The sequence below is a fragment of the Psammomys obesus genome, unplaced genomic scaffold (genome assembly GCF_907164565.1).
Source record: "Psammomys obesus unplaced genomic scaffold, mPsaObe1.curated_primary_1811, whole genome shotgun sequence".
NCBI classification, from domain to species: domain Eukaryota; kingdom Metazoa; phylum Chordata; class Mammalia; order Rodentia; family Muridae; genus Psammomys; species Psammomys obesus.
Window position 1 is genome coordinate 18,866,127 of NW_026596079.1, and position 19,095 is coordinate 18,885,221.

The following is a 19,095-nucleotide window of genomic DNA, read 5'->3' on the forward strand; positions in this document are numbered from 1 at the left end:
TACACACTGATTGTGGCAGGCAGAGCCACAGCATTTTAGAACTTGAATGCTTTTAGGTTGGCAGGTGAGAGACCAAAAGATAAAGTAGCAGCTATTGTTAAAACTTAGAGTAGGTGCGGTAAAGTAGTTAGTAATGCCCTGAGGGGAGAGCTACCTCACTGCATTCTTTCCCCACCCACTAGAGATACGGTTGCTAGGAAACTGGACCCTCTCCCTAGGGAGGGACACCTGCTCATGGTCAGTGGTCTGGGAACCTTCCTATAGCCAATCGATTCAAAATGTAGCATCTTGACCAATAGATGCTTGCCAGGCAGGAATTGCCCCTGCCTTGGGCATGCTGGGAGGGACCAGAATCTATAAATCACCCAACTAACCTGGGGACGGCGCGCTCAGCTCCCACCGCTTCGGCGGTGGGGCTGTGTAGGCCCAAGCTACAGTTTGTAATTTACAATAAAAAGATCCTCATGTGTTTTGCAACGGAGTTGATTCCTGTAGATCTTTTGGGGGCTCACGAACTGGGTATAACAGCAGGCTCCTTCACTGAAGTATCCACCATGCTCTACATTCTATATCCTATTTCTGTGGCAATACACCATCAAAGGCCTATATTGTGATCACTGAAAAGCCCAGGCCAAGGGTCTAGGGAACCAATGTTTGCATACAGATGGGAGTTATTACTTTACTGCTATGACTCCGTGGATAAAGGAGAACATTTTTCAAATGTCCTTGGATTATAGCAAGATTATTCTTAGTGACTCCAGAAAAGAGAATTACTGCAATGTGCCACACATTCACTATACATCCAGCGCTGGGCCAGGAACTTCAGACATATGGTGAATAATCCCCACAGGTCCCTTAGGGATGAAAGGGAAGCCCAGGAGGCGGGGGTGGGGTGGGGAGGCAGCATAGTCCTGCCTACTCTCAGCAGAGGACAGTCTAGAAGTATAGAACAGGAGGGCTGCCATTCAGCCTAGCCCTCCACAGGGGGGGCTCTAGCCCAGTCCTGCCTGTTGCTGGAGACCCAGTTTTGTTTGTTTGATATTACATGTATTTATTTATTTGTGGTGAGCATATGAGCGTATGGTTCTCTCCTTCCAGCTTGTGGGGCCAGGGGTTTGAACTCAGGCTGTCAGGCTTGGGGCGGGCACCTGTATCCACCCAGCAGCCTCCTTGACCTTGGAGTCCTGTTTTTTATTTTTCCATTTATCTTTAAAACAAATTCTACTTCATTAGCCTAAGTTTGTACTGGTCTTTTTAAGCAAAGAAGACAGATAGGCTTTAATAGTGTCCAAAAACCTTTATCGTAAAACATTTCAGAAGCCCTTTACAAGCCAAAAGCTTTATAATTCAATAGAAAACATAATTTTATAGACATATTTCTCCATACAAAAGGCTGACCTTTGTAAAAAATTAGAATAAATAATTGAAAAATCAGTGCCATTGATCTTAAAAAGAAATCTCTGATTGTTTCATGTTGAAATGCCTTCTATGTCACCAAGAGATGAGGAGGCTCACACCTGTTACGAGCTTGGGCTGTGAGTCTCTCTCGAAGATTTCTCACTTTCTTGAGAAGATCATAGTCCGTGTGGTTCCATTCTTTTGTTTTCTTACTTGAAAAAACTTGAAAACAAAATTTAGAGGTATTATCAACTGATTTTTCTGATGTACTAATATTTACCTTCAGTGTAATTATGCTATGAAAATCAATAAGAAAACCACTATACTAAAAAATTTCTTGAGCAAAGAGCCAATCACATTACCCAGCCCTAATGTAGTTTCATTTCCCAGGCAAGGGGCTTTTTTTGTTGTTGCTGTTGCTGAACTGAATGAATGTTGGCAGAGAGCTCACAGCTGTTGGCTCCTAAGCAAGCACACACCATATGTATGAAAGGAACAAAGCTTGGCTGGGAAGCTGAGCTCTTCAGGACAGCACACATCCTACTGTGATGCTCAATGGAAAGGAGAACGGACAGACTCTAAGTAAGGAGCTGAACCACACTGGAGGTCCACCTTCCCCAAATACAGGATGTTCTGGCTGTAGCTGGTGACAGGAGAATTCAGATCAACACTAAAGTAACGCCCTACTGGAGTTTACACCCTCCGTCCCTGTGAACGGGCAGGGAACACTGGACTGGAGTTCCAGTGTTAAATACATAGATTTAATTTCTGAAAATTATTTCTGTCCCCTGAAGAAGGAAGGCAGACTTTATGCTTCATTTTGCTGCCAAATAACCTGCACTCAGCGGGTTCCCCATCACTCTGAAATGCAGATTACCTGGGTGTGAGTCTAAGCTCCAGCTGGCCTGCTCTGTGTGCAGGCTGGAGGGGCAGGGTTGCCTGAGTGGAGCCTTGTCTACAAAAAGGAAATATTTACATATGAAAAAAGGAAAAGGTTTCATTCCAATGAGTAGAGACCAGTTGTGATCTTAGATTAAAATGGACGCCCCAGTGATCCCTGGTTTAATTATTATTCTAGCATGGAACTTATAAATGCACACAATAGGATTCACACAATGCTGGAATTTCATGACTTGTCATTTGTCATAATTCTCATAAAACTCATCTTTTGGGAATCTTGTATAAGGGGTTGTTCTAAGAGAACTTAAAAGATCTCTCAAAAAAAATCAAATTTTGCTTTATCAATACAACAGCTTTACTGGAAAGCCAGTTAAAAGTCTAACAGACTTTCTTGTCCTTCCTTTAATAGATTTAAAGAAATATTTATTATTAATTAATTTAGGTGCTAACCCAGGCCTCACACTGAGTGGCATTCCCAGCTCCTGCAGACTGAGGCTGCATCAGTAGGTTGCTCGGGCGGGCCTGACCACTGTCTTCTTAGCCTCCCTAGTGGAGTACAGGACTGCATCCTCAGGCCCCAGTTCCATTTTGAGTTACTGACTCTGCTGGGATATGGCTGACTCCTTTACGGGGGCAACTCACAATCTTACCCTACCCTCACCCTGCCTTGGGCAACAAGTCACCTAGCCAGCTCCAAGCCATTCACAGTCATCAGGCAATCTGCTGAAATCTTATAGGCAGGTGGAGTTGGGGAGTGTTGGGCCCATATACTAGTCAGTGTCCAACCCTACTATTTTGGGGCTAAAGAAATGGAGTCATGTGATCTCTGTCTGAGGCTGCTTCTCATCCTCTTTTCCAGCAGAGCTGTGAGGCTCTCACTGTCCCCATTCTAGACTTCCTACTGCCAACGCCCTGGAAAAACATATCATACACTCTACCTACCCCTTTAGCCTCCACTCTGCTTAAATATTGTGAAATGTAAAATAATAGACAGTGTATTCCTTATTGATCAACTTACTCTGTGTTGAGGGATCCATTTCAGGAACATCATTTAATTGAGAGGTTTGGGACAAATGGGTTGAGGCCATGTCTTCCCTTTGAAACCAGGGTACATCTGCTCATAAAGGGAGAAAAAGGATGTGTGAGAGTGAGCAGAAGCCATTTATTAATGGCAAACAGTGCTTGGTCACTCACTCTGCACAGGTGGTCACCATCCCCTTCCTTTCTTGTTCTGGAAAGAACACTGCTGCCTTCCAGCAGAAAGCAGAAACGTAGTGTAGGGACAGAGAGCTGTGCAGAGACTGCTAATGGCTTCTTCAGCTAGAACAAAAGGCCAGCAAATAGCTACGAAGCAGGGATCAGGGGCTGGAAGCATGGCTTGGTGGTAGAGCACTTGTCCAGTATGCACAAGGCTCCAGATTCCTTTCCCAGGAAAAGAAGATGTCAGGTGGGGATCCCAAATAATAAATGAAGAGATTAGGGAATGAAATACCAATGGTTACTGGGAACCACCCTGAGTGCATCAGAGGCAGGTCCAGCCAGGAGGCTGCCACAGCCTGGACAGTGAATCAGAGGTAATTCTGATCAGAGTATTGAGCACAGCAGCAAAATCCCCTGGAGGCCTGCTGCACTCCTCACCATGAAACTCACACGGGCCTGGTGAGGCACTGAGCAGGTCAAGGCACTTGCTGCCAAGCCTGACTGCCACAGTCAATCCCGGGACAACAGAGTGAATGCAGAGAACCTTCTGATAGCCATGCACCCAGTACAGAATGAAATAAACAGAATTAGCATCAACAAAACCATGCTCACCCTTGGCTGTTTCCCTCTCCCCTAGCCCCCACTGCTCCACATCTTTTGGAATCTGTCTCACTGACATCATCGTCACCACCACCACTATCACCACCGTCATCATCATAGCCATTATCAACACCGTCATCATCGCTACCATCTCTTCTGTCTAAATCCCATCCAAGGGTCTACACTTACAAGGGTAGGTCTCCCTGACTGACTGTGATGCCCACTTCCCATCTGATCTTGGGAGAGTTAAGTGGAGTGTTTGACTTCGATGAGACATTAAGGCAGTGTAATTGCTAGGTAACTAAGTTGAACTGGTGTGGTGGAATGCGATACAAGGGGCACTATCAAAATATGGATGTCTTGTAACAGAGGCAGCTAATAATCTGCACAGCTCCAAAGAAGAACTTCAAGAAAGAAAGAAAGAAAGAAAGAAAGAAGGAAGGAAGGAAGGAAGGAAGGAAGGAAAGAAAGAAAGAAAGAAAGAAAGAAAGGAAAAAAAAAGCTTTATATACAGGAGAAAAATGGAGCCATGTAACAATCTGGCAGACCTCCAATGTCCCAGTGTCGGTGATGCCGCCACTGCCATGTAGCAGATGAGCCACAAGCCAGGCTCTGGCTCCTCTTACCCATCTTTCCAGAGCTGTGATCTGCCTCCCCTGCCTCTCACTACCTTTTAGGAACCCATGCTACCCACTGCTGTCTGATCTGTTACCTCCAGGGGTTATTCAGTGATGTTTTCATGCTTAAACAAGCACTGGCCAATCCACCTTGAGATTCTGCAGCATCTCAAGCACTGGCTGAGCAGACTCACCTGTGACGCTAGGATGGCCATGGCTTCAGCCTTACTTGCTCAGCCACTCACTGACCCACCAAGCCAGAGCATCACCACTGATTCGGCTCTCCATAAGTGGATTTAAAACAATCTGCTCCCTTGCTTCTCCTGATTCCTGAACACTGCAGGAAGAGAAGCTATCCTGGTACCTCCCCAGGTTGTGTCGTGCAGCTAGCTGAGCAGCCTGGTAACAGGCTGGGGCCTCCTCCTCGGCTTAGCACAAGGTAGCCCATTGTCTATGGCTGTCTTTAGCCCCATAAACCTGAGCCAGGCCCCAATGCCTGGTTGAGACTCCTGAAGCTGGCCTCATGTTCTCCTGGCCCAAGCATTTACAGCCATCCACAAGCATGGATTCTCTGCTGCAGCTACCTTAATAAGGCCACTAAGGTAGGCAGTTTTATATGATTACTGAGTTATGCTCATTAAATTTTGTGAGGAACAATGAGTGTGATACAGCCACAAAAATTCTTAAGAGAAAATGTTGTCAATATGTGTGTGGGTGCATGGCCCAGAAATGACAAGTGGTTGGAAAACAGTTTACTACAATGCTAGAGCTGTAACAAAATTCAAGGTCCCCCGTCTACCATTTTCTCCCTTCATAAAGAGAACACCGGAGACTTAAGAAAATTAAAGGCACACAGTTCAGTGGCTGTGGCTGTTTTCACCCCCAGGAACGTGCTCCGAGCACCTGTCTTGCACTTGGTCCCAGGTAATTCCATCATGGTCATCTCTCCCAAGTGTCATCTCTTTCTTCTAAGCTCTCTCTATTCTTTCTTCAACATCTAGTATTTTGAAACCTGGTCCAATGGCTCCATCTGGCAATAATATTTCCCAGTGTTATTTCATTATTACTTTGTGGTACAGGGGGAGGAGTGAATACATAAGCTGAGTGAGTAGGGGGCAGCATCCAACTTTCAGGAATGCTTCTTTCCTTCCACTGTAAATTCTGAGGATTAAACTCAAGTCATGAGGCTGGAGAGATGGCTCAGTGGTTAAGGGTAGTGGCTGTTCTTCCAAAGGACCTGGGTTCTGTTCCCAGCACCCACATGGCAGCTCCATTTTAACTCTAGTGCCAGGGGATCTGATGTATTCTTCTGCCTCAATGGGGAGTGCACATACATACATGGTACATATACATACATGCAGGCAAATGCTTATACATTAAAAACTAATACACTTAGGGCCGGAGAGATGGCTCAGAGGTTAAGAGCACTGGCTGCTCCTTCAGAGGTTCTGAATTCAATTCCCAGCACCCACATGGTGACTCACCATTTATAATGAGATTTGGGGCCCTCTTCTGGTATGCAGGCATACATGCAGAAAGAACAGTTTATACACAACAAACAAACAAATAAATCTTAAATCAGGTCATTAGGCTTGTGTGGAAAGCACTTTTACAGTTGAGATCTGGTTGGCTTCCAATCTTTTTTATTTTTGAGGAACTATTTTATTGATCCTTCCTTTGATTTGAGACAGATTCTCATGTACTGTAGGCTGGCCTTGAACTTCTGATCTTCCTACCTATATCTTCCAAGTGTTGGGATTTGGAATTTGCCACCACACTTGGCCAGTTTATCTTTTTAAAATGAATAATTTGATGTTATTGATATATTCAAAGTTATAATAATTATCATCATTAACTTTAGAACATTTTTATTACCCCCCAAAGAAATCACATACCCTTTAACAGTCATTTCCCCCCACTTCCTGACAACCACTCATGAACTTTTCTCTGTACAAATGTTCCACTCCTGACTATCTCATATGGATGGGCTCTCACAGTGTGCACCCAGCCTTTTATGTCTGGCTTCTGTAACTAGCCAGGTTTTCACGGTCAACTATTCTGAAGCGTGGGGCATTCCTATTTATAGGAGAATAAGATTTTACTGTATGGATATATTCATTCTCTTTTCCCTGTCAAATTTCACTATGTAGCTCAGACAGACCTGAAACTCATCACAGTCTCAGCTTCCTGAGTGCTTGATGACAGGAACAGATTACCACACCAACCTTGAACACGTACTCTGACTGTATATATAAGCAAGCAAACTATACACTGAGGGAAATATGCACCAGTGAAGCTGTTGTCTTAAAAGGTGATAATCATACTGTAAACAGGCTGACAATACAAAATGCAGTAAAAGAAAACTTCTCCACATCTGTAGTTTACTTTAGAATGTTAAATTATAATTTTCATCTAAAATTACATCTCTCTCTCTCTCTCTGGTGTATGTGTATGCACATGTGTGCCACTATAAACATATGGAAGTCAGAGGGCGGCAGTGGGACTGAGTTCTCTTCTTCCATGTGGATCCTGGGACTCCAGCGCAGGCTATCAGGCATGGCACCAGAAGCCTTTACCCACTGACTGTCTCAACCAGCCCAATAGAATTTTGACTATTCAGTTGAGCAGTTGCAAGTCTTATCCTAAAACTTAACAGTTAGGTCGTATAAAAAGATCCTGTGGTGCTTTAACACACTGTTGTTCTGACACGGATTATCTGGCGAGGCGCATCTCCCTACTAAAATCAGAAGTGGCTCTTAGGAAACAGACCAGATTCCAGAATTCCAGATTCTCTTAACCAGAAGATTAAGAGAACACCAAAGACACCACAGGCCTCTGGAATAAGACAATCCCATGGGGACTGCGTTGCAGGTTCCCTTTTTTGTTTACTGCTTGGTGAGTTCTGCGCTGGGACTGAGCTTCTCGTATATGAGGCAAGCACTATCGCTGAACTCTGTCCCAGCTCAAAGCTGCTTTCTTCACAGGAACTCTGGACTTATCAGTTCTACCTCAGCAGCCGATCCTCCCTTGTACCCCTCATGTCATGCCTCCCAAAAGCCAAGCATAATTTGAATGAAAGCAACAGAGGAGAGCTGCAGAGGTTACTAATGGGGCCAGAGGAGGTTAAGGGACCTGGAACAGTGCAGACCCCGCACTCACCTTCGCTTAGGGAATCTCCACGTTCCAAAGCCGCACTGGTCTCCTGCTTTAGAAACCACCTTCGAGAGGCATCGGAAAGGGCAGACGCTTTCTTTTCTGATTGCAAATGAAATTGCTTCTCTTCAGCTTCCTTCCACTGCATAAAACGTGGGGCAAAAAGACCATTAGAAACTGGAAACCCAGACTACTTGAGCAGAATGGCTCTTTCATTTTCCTCTACTGCTCTCCTTCATAGTGTGAAACCCTCAGGAGCTGAGTAGTACTATGGGGCTTGGGTGCCTGTGGTGGCCTGTAAGAACCTCGGAGCAGGGGCAGGACTTGCCTGCACAGGCAGCACGCAGCTGCACTTCACAGGTCCCAGGCTTCATCAGACTACACCAGCTGCCCACCAAGGGGAATCAGTTTCTATCTAATGTGAATGCCAAGCCTCAGTTACAGAGACTACAAAATACAGAGGATTACTTCTTTGCTTGGCTCCAGGACACACATGAATTGTAAGAGTCTAGTAGTTTCTACCAGCCCCACTTTTCCCCCTATAAAATGAGAAAATTCCTCTTAAAATTCAGAGGATGACTACATAGTAAATTTAAAACATCCAGAGATGCCACATAGAAACACAGTTTTTTTTTTAATTAAAATACCAATTCATTAAATATAAACCTTAAAGAATCTCAAAATCTGAGGCCAAAGGACAACAGAGATCATTTCCGCTCTATAGATCAGGGTGCAGTCTGCCTGCTTTCCCAAGGCCACACAGCAGCAAAGGGAGCTTTAGAACCATTTACTGTGCTCCACACAGGGATGCTCCATGCACTTTCAAGTCATGATTTTACCCCGAGTAAGTTGCACCGAAGTTTACAGTCTGCTGAGATAGTGCCCACAACCCTTGCCCTGAAGAGTGAGCTCCCACCACAACGTTCCTATGGCCACGATTTCAAGATTTTGGGTACCGCCCCATATCCCAACCTTCTTTCCTGTCCTTGAATGAAAGGACTACAAGACAGGTTCCCTCACCGGAGAGGCAGGAGGGAAGAACTAGGAAAATGGTAGTGAGGGGCTAGCTTTCAGAAACAGCGATCAGCAAAACATGAAGGTGCTGAGACTAGCCACGTAAGCCTGACCCTCCCAGGTCAGCGGGGCCCTCAGAGAAGCCACTCTTCTAAATCCCTGTACTGGAGTTTTGTTTTCTTTAAAAACTCAGTTATGTTAGGCAAATATGTTTTGGTTTTAATCCCAAGTGTGGGATATGGGACTGGCTTAGTTTGTCCTCAGCTGATAACAGCCTCTTGTGGCTTGGAGAGGGGCGTGGTCTTTGCCAGCTGGAGTTAGTGGAATTCTGAGGACTCTGGGAGCATGTAAAACCAGAGCCCAGAGACAGGAACACTTCAAGGAGACAGACAGAGGAGAAGAAGGCTGCTTTTTCACCTTACTGCATTTGTTGTTGCTGGACTGCTGGATATCCTGATGACTGAGATTGGTATTGCCCCAAATACTCCAATGGCCCTAAATCAGCAGGAACTAAGTCTAAAGAGGTCTATGTACCCTGTCCCTTCTAATCTTCTTTCTCTCCTACCTAGGGTGTGGGGATGCGAGGTTGGAAGGAACGTAGAGTCCTTAGGAACCCCCAATAAAATAGTTTAAGCATAGCACATACAGGTCCCACCCAAAGTGGCTGAGTCAGCTAGAAGATACACAGCTATGACATAAACTCTTCAATTTGACAGCGGTGACTCTAGCATCATTTTGAATGAATGATAAAGTGATAATGAACGAAAGTCATTCAGTTAGGAGCACAGCAGAAAGATGACAGTGCAGTCATGGTACTGACTTCAGTTTGCCCACCTTCTGAAAAAGAGAAGTATTTCTATCTTCCTTCTATGCTACTTTGGGTTTTGCTGCTACCGACTCCTGTATCTACCACTTAAATTCTTTCTACACTTTAAGTCTAAAGAGATATGTATAAATTAAGGCAATAACATACTATTAAGTCAGCAAGAACAAACCCAGTAATATACTATGAAGTCAGTAAAAACAAAGCTGAAACAGAACAATATAAACATTGGATTAGAAAGACAGTGGCTTGTTTGTAAGTAGCATCAGTATTGGACAATGTTCCTGAATATCACTTATTATACTTTGATCATTTAATGGGTTAGGAGAAGATCATTTAATGGGTTAGTGGTAGAGTGCCTGCCTTTTATCTGTAAGGCCCTGGGTCCAGCCTCCGGTTAGCAAGGGAAGAGATTAGCTTAACATACTAAACAGAAGTTTGTAGTTTCCTTTACCTTCCTAGCCTCTTCCTCCATCATTGCATTTAAGATTTCTATTTCTCTCCTTCTGTTCTTCCTAAGAAGAGTGGCAACTTCATGGTAGCCCTGGCTGCGCTGTAGATCGTCACATTTCTGCCTCTGTAATGCCTGGATCTGCCAGTCAGCCTTCAGGCAGGCTTGCTTGGCCTTTGCCAAATTGTCCTCTGTTACCTAAGAAAAAGTAAGTTTCAGAAACAAGGTGAACTCATGTCAGACATGGACACCTACCCACTGTATCCGAAAATCTACTTAGCCTGGGGTGTGATACAGTCACCAGGATGTTTAAATAAACTGAATTCCAGGCCCCACCATAAACTAATCAAATCTTGTTAGCTGGAACTTTAAAAAAGATTTTAGAGCGTGTGTGTGTGTGTGTGTGTGTGTGTGTTTCACATTCAAAGCCAGTTCAAGGTGAGGTAGCAACCTTACCCTCTCTTACAACACTAAACTCCTGAAGTGGCTCTGCTTTACAGCCAACACTGAGGACTCCCGGGTTAGAGAAAAGGCAAGATTCAACAACTTCTGGTTTTAACACCCTGAGAAGCAGATAGAAACCCCTTTTTGGATGCACAGAAGTCTGGAAGAGAAACGAAACAGTATGGTATTCTGGAGGAATCAGCTAAGACCAGTGCAGAAAGTTCCTGTAGCCCCCACCATTCAGAACAGGGCCAGCCTGAAACACATGCACTTAACCACATTAAAGGGACCTCAGAGAAACTTCTTTCTGAACATCTCATGACCTATCTCCATCCCTTCAGCTAGCACTTCTGAAATAACTGATCCTCATACCTGGCCTAATCTCCTCACTTCCCAGCAGGGTTTCCAGTCCTGACTTGACCATCCCATGTTATTGGATAAGTTACAAGTTTTCCACAGAGGATCTTTGGATATTCTTATAGGCCAGGCAGAGCCCCAAGGTTCTGCTACCTTGTGCTGTCCAGGACAATAACAGGACTGAATAATGTGTAAGTTACTAGCTCTACGCTTTCTTCTTCGGCTTAATGCCCGTGAATACAAAGGCCTGGGATGGCTAAGGACCCAGACAAACCAAACAAATGAATCACCGCGACATCAAAAACTTTCAACTGTGTGCTCTCAGAAGGCCAGCTCACGCTGTGCGAACCAGGTTCAACAGCCGCTCACCCTCCGAGCCTCCATGCTCCTCATCTGGCTGCTTTCTAGCAGCTCCTGGAACATGTGATCTTCCACAGCCATTTTTTGCCTATAGGCTTCTGCATCTTCTCGAATCTCCTTCGCAACAGTATCTTGTCTTTCAGTAAGATTCTGTTGAACACAAAGGGACTTTGCTTTGTTCAGGCCCTAAAGACAACTGTAACTTTCTCACTGTCAAAGTACAAAGTAAACAGGGTGACTTCGCTGGCAGCTGCAGGGTCCCTGAAAAATGTCTCCATAAATGCACTGAGAGAGGCAAGTGTGCTCAGAATCAACTTGTGAATTCTAGAAGGTAACAGTGTGTGGCCTGCTGGGGAACGCGTCCCAAGAGGACGGGATCCATTCCCACCCCATCCACAGCTCTGCATCAGCCTTTGAAAAGCAGCAGCCTTGGTGGACCATCCAGGAGACCACGTGTAAGTTACAAGTCAAGGTCTGAGTGTGCAGACCTGAGCCGGTCTCATGCTCTCACTCTGGTTATCAGTGAAATTTCACACAACCAGAAAGTGAACTCCAAGTTGGGTTTGAAAGTGCCTTGCTGAGTGCTGAAGGCACACCCAATAGCTTCCCTGACCATCCCAGGAAAGACCAAAAGCTTTTGGTTCATACAGTGTATCACTGCTCAGCTATGGAAAGGGATAAAGTACCAAATCATGCTACAGCATAGCTGAACATTGAAAACATTATGCTAAGTGAGAGAAGCCAACAGCCAAAGACATTGTATACACGGTGCATTTATATGAAATATCCAGGATAGGCAAATCCATAGAGATGGAAACTAGATCAGTAGTTGCCAGGGGTGGGAAAATAGGAAGTGGCACTAAAAATATGGTGGCTAGGGCATGGGGAAAGCAAACAGCCTTCATCCTGATCTATGTTAAAAAGGCAGAGCACACATGGGCCCAGAGGTTAAGAACACTGACTGCTCTTTCAGAGGTCCTGAGTTCAATTCCCAGCAACCACATGGTGGCTCATAATCACCTATAATGAGATCTGGTGCCCTTTTCTGGTGTGCAGGCACACAACTGTATACATAATAAATAAATCTTTAAAAAGAACAAAAAAGGCAGAGCACAAATTGTATGTGCCGACTGTCTCACTGGCCATGGCTAATGATGTCAGCAGTTATTCTTACCGTATTGGGGTGAAACCCAGGGCCTGTGTGTTCTACCAAGTATTCTACCACTAAACATGGCCCCAGGGGTGACTTCTTTTAGATTTATTTTAAACTGTGCGTGCGTGCATGTGTGTGTGTGTGAAGTACAGGTGTCCTAGAATTGGAGTTAGCGGTATTTGCGAGCTACCTGACATCTGCTGTGGGTCCGGAAGCTACTACACTCTGGTCCTCTGCAGAGTAATGTGTGTTCTTAACCACTGAACTCGCTCTGTGAAAACTATAAGATGAAATTCCAGTCCCCAGGAATTCTTTCTTAAAAAAATTACTTTATGTGTATAAGTGTTCTGCTTGCACGGATGTACGTGTGCCATGTGTGTGCAATGTACATGGAGACCACAAAAGGAAGCTGGAGACCCTGGAGCTGGAGTTACAGATGGTTGTAAGCAGCCACAAGGGCGCTCCTAACCACTGTGCCATTGCTCAAGCCCCAGGGGTTATTTCTTGATTCAGAGATTTTTTTTTTCTAGTGCCCTATAAGCAGCTTAATTACTTTTACAATTAGCTAAAAGTGAAAATATGCAGAGAAGGTGCATGTACAAAGATGTTTATTGTTAAAAGTTGTAAATCTCTTAAACATTTAAGTTTAAGACTTACTGTTTTTACTTTATGTGTTTGGGTGTTTAAGTGTACCACATGCATATACACAGTGACCGCAGGGGCCAGAATAGGGCACTGGATTACTCACCCCTCCACCCCAGAACTGGAGGGATGGAGGGTTTTTAGCTGTATGTATATGTACTGGGAACTGAACCTGGTTCCTCTGGAAAAACAGCCAGGGCTCTTAACCACTGAGCTGTCTCTCCAGCCCAAACATTAAGCTGAGTTGCTGGCTCAACAACAGCTACTACAGATGATGACTATGAATATCCCCAGACACTCAGAAAGAGAATTGCATCTTACTGTTTAGTAACAAAATGTTTTTCTCAAACAAAATCTTGCATCAACAGCTCTTTTCAATGATAAAAACTGAAATATGTACCCTAACTACAGGTTTGCTGATTTAACTCCAGACAATTCAGATTTAAAGTAGTTCCCATTCTTGGCTTTGTGTTCCCATAATCCCAAAGGGTCAGGGATGCTCCCATCTCCAGATGCTCAGCATGAAGCCTTCAGATTTGGGGGCTGGGGGTCCTGGACTCTTGGAGCACCTTGCAGGGTGGGAAAGTTGCTGATATGAGAGATTTTGGACTCAGGTCTCCAGATAGGTGGTTTTAGTCACTGCCACACAAACACAGGGGAGGTTGGCGAACAGGAAGAGAGAGATCCTGAGGCAAAACCTAGACAGATGTGCAATCACACTGCTAGAGAACCAGGAATCCAAGAGTTACATTCAATATGTAACATTCCAATTCACATTCACATTCCAATATTCGCTAATATTCAGTCCTGGGTGACAGGATATTGCTTGAAGGGTAAATAAAATGAACAAGAGAAAACCACAAATGAGTGCAGTCTACAGGGGCTGAAGGAGCGTGCTATCTGCCAGAGAGAGCTGCTTTCTACCTTCTCATAAAGCCGTTTTTGTGATTCAAGTTCCAGCTGTCTCATTTCCAGGTCGTTGGTTGTGGCCACAATTTCCTGATCTCTCATTTGGACCTATGGACAAAGCACAAACTGTCAAAACCCAAACACCTCACAGCACAATTTTTAATACATTTAGTAATCTGGTTACCTAGCATCCCATTAATTACACTACAGAAACAGCAACCAGGATTTGGGTTTAAAACAGAGTAACTGGCACCACGGTAGAACTCTAATGGAATCCAGGGCTTATCTGGGTTTCGTTTATGTTTTTAAAACAGCAAGCTCAACTGCCATATGCTGAAGGAGACAGACTGATGAGCAGGTGGCAGCTCTTCCCCGGCAACAGGAACCACCTCCCCGTTACGGAAAGCCAGGCAACCGACAGGTGGGGTGGAGAGAAAGTATGTTTAATCTTGTTAAATTAAGGCGTTTAATTAGAAAATTAAGCTTCTGAACTTCTGATCAGTTTGACTTGACAACTTTTAAGTCTAGGCTGAAGTTTCCCGTGACCTGTCTGACCGTTCTGTGCTCTGTGTGGACAGGGTTCATCTATAGGTCACGCTCTGCAGGTTTGATTACTCGGGGGCTCTCACTTCTGTAAGACAGGAGTTGGGTAAGGCACTCCCCACAGAATCTTCCTAATCCCGAATCCTCATCGTAAGGATTCGGTTGCCTACAGACCCAGTTATTTTTAGGGGTGAGAATAAAGTAAATGATGTGTATTTGGAAAACAAAACAACAAAACGATCCCCATTGATTCATTCACCAAACATTTAAGGACTACATCACCATCTTAGTCACGGCCAAATATTTATAGTGTTGACTAGACCACACACTATTAAGTACTTGTAAGGGAAGAAGCAGTAAAAAGGCCGGGCCCAGTGGCACACGCCTGTAATCCCAGCACTTGGGTAGGCAGAGGCAGGTGAATCTCTGTGAGTTCAAGGCCAGCCTGGTCTACACAGTGAGTCCAGGACAGCCAAGGCTACACAGAGAAACCCTTTCTTGAAAAACAAAACAAAACAAATAAACAAACAAAAAAAATGAGGACACCAACACTGTGCAACTGACCTTAAGGAAGTTAGGGGACAAGTATTAGCTTAAGGTGGGGCCTGAGCATGAAGCCAGGGTCCTGGCAGCACAGAGGCAGGAAAGCAAGGCTGGGCACACAGCACCACACTTTGTACAGGGTCCAGGTACAGAGCGAATTTGATTATGACTTTTCGGAGGTAACAACAGCTATGCAAAAAGATCACATGTGTTTGTGAGCAGATGTCCACAGTCACATACACATGGTCCTGCTGAGGCTAGGGCAGTTAGAGCACAGTGCTGGGGTAGTAAGGGCCTCTCTGCTGCTGAGAAGAATCAAGATGCCTTACTGCATGTCAAGAGGATTTGGGATAAAAGAGCAGAGTTCTGAGCATGGATCACTTTTGAGAAATAACATACACTTTTTATTAAGAATACAAGGCTAATTGATTTGATTCACTTGATAAGTAATTTAAAAGAATTGCAGATTATAGAAGCCAATTAAAATTAATTAGCCTTAAACAAAACAAGAAGTGTTAAATGCTTTACAAGAATTAAAAATTCAGTATTTTATGAAAGCTGGGTTTTAAGCTTCCAAAATTAATGTACAAATTTAATATAATACTAATGAGATTGCAATGAGATGGGAGGGATTCAGAAAGACCAAATTCTCTGTTGGGAATGTGAACATTTGAGAATACTGAGTCAAATAAAGAGGAAGAACAGTGAGTGGCAATCAAGACCAGGCAAAAAACCCACAGCTGCTGTCACTCAGTGTGGCACTGGACAGGAACAAAACAGGGGAGAAGAGGGAGTTTATAAGGAACAGTAGCAGCCTTCACTCAGCAAGTGAGTCCACCAATACTCAGTGAATGGTGTTAGGATGACGGCATACCTTCTAGGTAGGGGTAAGCGTGGTCCCTAACTCACCCCTTACAGTCCATTTTCAGAGACCTGGAGTTGGTAAACCTTTTCTACAAAGTACCAGAGAGCAAACACTTTAGGCTTTGGGGGTCACAAGGTTTTTGACACAACCACCTGCCTTGTCAAAATTTTAAAATTAAGATACTATCAAAACCAAACAACACTATGAACATTTTTAAGAGGCAAGAGATGAAGACTAGCTGAAAAGATCTACAACGGACAAGGGTTAATACCCCAACCACATACTGCATAGCAGCCAGCAGTGTGACTGCTGGACAAAAGGCAAACTACAGAGACAAAGGAAAGCAGCCTGCCACCTATCCGGTTAACTGCCGAGGTTAATCTGGAGACATTTCATCTTCAGAGACTAACTTGAATTTTGTTTTTAGAAAAAGGTTAATCACAATCTTTTCAAGCATTTTTATAGGTGGAGGAATGTTGATATTTTTCCTACATTAATGTAAATTTTCATTTGCCTTCCATTTTTGTGCCATGTTTTCAAAACTGTTTAATGTCTTTCCATATTGCTGTTATATGTTTCTCTTTACTGTAGCTGTGTGGTATTTCACGGGTGAATATGCAATGGTTAATTTAATCCTTTGCTCTGAGTGTTTAGGTTACTTTTAGTGTTTTGTTTTACAAATGGTACTATGCTATACAACAGGATAAAATCCCAGACATCTCAGCTTTAGAAATGAGCAAGCACAGAGAGGACAGGTCTCCAACTCTAGATGTTCTGTACTGGAAATTCTTTTCGTATTGTCCATGTGTGAATTTTTATAAGAGAATATTTCCCCTAGCTCACAACCAAGACCTGACATACTTTTATTTTTAGAGAAAGTAATTAAATTGACTAATTTTCTTGGCATAAAATAGGTGAATGTTAAAGTAAATAAAGCAGAACAAGCTGTGGACACTAGCATCATTACTTAATTTGAAGGTATCCATTACATGAGAATAAAGATCTTGGTTAAGATTAAAGATGATAAACCTTTCTCTTAATTTCATCCTCCAGCCTGCGTAGCTCCATTTCACATTGATCTTGTTGAACCTTCAGTAAACGTCTCCTAGCAGCATCCTGTAAGCATATTTCCTTTATCTTGAGCTCTCTTTTCACAGCAGCTAGCCTGAAAAACAAATTTTATCAAAGCACTTTCCAACAGAGCTTTGATTTTTTTTTTTTTTTCCTCATGGAGTTGCCTGGGCTTTTTGGATACATTTGTATCCACTGCAACACAACTGTGTTTACAATTCATAAACAAAGTCAGGACTCAGGGTCAGTCCCTTTGGCCATCCTTTAGACTTGACCTAGTAACTGTCTATCAGCTACTTTCCCGGGGCTGGGGTGGAATCCAGGAGCCTCTTGCATGCAAGGCAAGTGCTCTAACACCAAGCTGCAGCCCAGCGCTGCCAGATCACTTCAATACAAGTGATACTCTTTAACTGGAGGACAGTGACCATAAAACCATACAATGGCATCACACATGGTACCCAGTTTTAGTGGAGACCATCAGTTCTGTAATGGCTTTTAACTGTGCATGGAAACAAGAATCACTAAACATGGAATACGACAGTGCATGTGCATGCCTGGTGCCTGTAGAAGTCGTGAGCAGCCTTGGACCCCAGGAACTGAAGTTACAGTTTTATGAGCTCTGCTTAGATCCTGCGTAACTCAAACACCAGGTCAATGACGATGACAAACATTTACTATAGTGAAGCTGCTACCGATTGATCAGGGCCTCTGAACAGACTCTAAACTGCAATCTCAAACAAGAATATCACAGAATGTTTAAACTTGCAAAGCACAAACATCTGTGCCAAGTTATTGTTACATTTTTCGACAAATCAGGACAGGAGTTGGTTCCCGGGCCTGGGAGCATGAACTTAGTTTGACCCTGCCAGCAGGATGGAGAAATTGTCCTTGAGATGGCTGGGTTCAGACAACTGTCGCCTCACAACTTAGCTGTTGGTAAGTCCCCAACTCCTCTAGGGCCTGGGACCTGGAACTTACTTTCCCCCATAGAGTCGGCAAACAAAATGGCAATACTTTGAACATGTTTCTTTTGTTTGTTCTCAATACAGATGTTTGTGAACCACCTTGTGGATGCTGAAAACCAAGCCCAAGTCCTCTACAAGAGAAGCACCGAGTCATTGCTCCAGACTCTCTTGTCAAAGATCTTGTTTGTTTGCTGTGAGACAGGGTCTCACTGTGTAGCTCTGGCTGTTCTGGCTCTCCCTGATAAGAGGTCCACATGACTGCCTCTTAAGAGCTGGGATTAAAAAGAACGCATTAACACACCTGGCATTGACAAGGTTCTAAATGCATAAGGAGAGAAATGATTTGTGTTTCAATTTGTTGGATCAGATAGTTATGGTTAAAACATAATTTTAGTACCAAGAGTGATTTTCCAATACTCTATTATAAAGCATTTGTGCCTTTCTATTTTTTTTTTTTTTTTTTTTTTTTTTTTTTTAATAAAGACAAAGTCTTAGTCTGTAGCCCAGACTGGTCTAGAAGCCCATGATGAAGCCCAGGTTGGCCTTAAACTGGCAATCCTTCTGCCTCAGCCTCCCAGAATGTTAGGATTACAGGCATGAATCATGCCTGGCTTAGAATGAGTATTTCTAAATAATGTTTTTCAAAATATTTTAGAGCTTATCTTATGAAAATTCATGCCAAGGGACCTTATTCAACATTGCTTTGGAATTAATTTTACTACATGTAAGTTTTTTTCCCCCAGTGGCATATATGCTTTTTATTAACTTACATATTTACTTAATGGAAATTACACTCGGTAGTTTTTACATACAGCAAGAGGAGGAGAGGAAACAGACTTATCTGGCTCCCATTCTAGGATTTCCATAGTAGCAGACTGCACGGAGTCCCATCCTAGGTTTTCCAAGGCAGTGAACTGCACCTGTGTCTCTGCTGGGTCATAGGGAATGCACCTGTGTCCCTGCTGGGCCATGTGAACTGCACCTGTGTCTCTGCTGGGCCATGTGGACTGCACCTGTGTCCCTGCTGGGCCACATTGGAATGCACCTGTGTCTCTGCTGGGCCATGTGGAATGCACCTGTGTCTCTG

General features: G+C 43.8%; 1 protein-coding gene across 1 annotated transcript in view; it reads right to left on the reverse strand.

The window, feature by feature from the left end:
- Positions 1–1,295: 1,295 nt before the first annotated feature.
- The window catches only part of Tbc1d31 (TBC1 domain family member 31), a 62,288-nt gene continuing 44,488 nt past the window's right edge, over positions 1,296–19,095 (reverse strand). The window contains exons 15-21 of the mRNA XM_055626675.1: positions 17,002–17,137; positions 14,037–14,129; positions 11,327–11,467; positions 10,160–10,354; positions 7,875–8,010; positions 3,317–3,412; positions 1,296–1,620 (exon numbers count right to left, since the gene is read on the reverse strand). Coding sequence (XP_055482650.1) covers positions 1,487–1,620; positions 3,317–3,412; positions 7,875–8,010; positions 10,160–10,354; positions 11,327–11,467; positions 14,037–14,129; positions 17,002–17,137 — 931 coding nt within the window. The 3' untranslated portion in view covers positions 1,296–1,486. The remainder of the gene's footprint in view (positions 1,621–3,316; positions 3,413–7,874; positions 8,011–10,159; positions 10,355–11,326; positions 11,468–14,036; positions 14,130–17,001; positions 17,138–19,095) is intronic.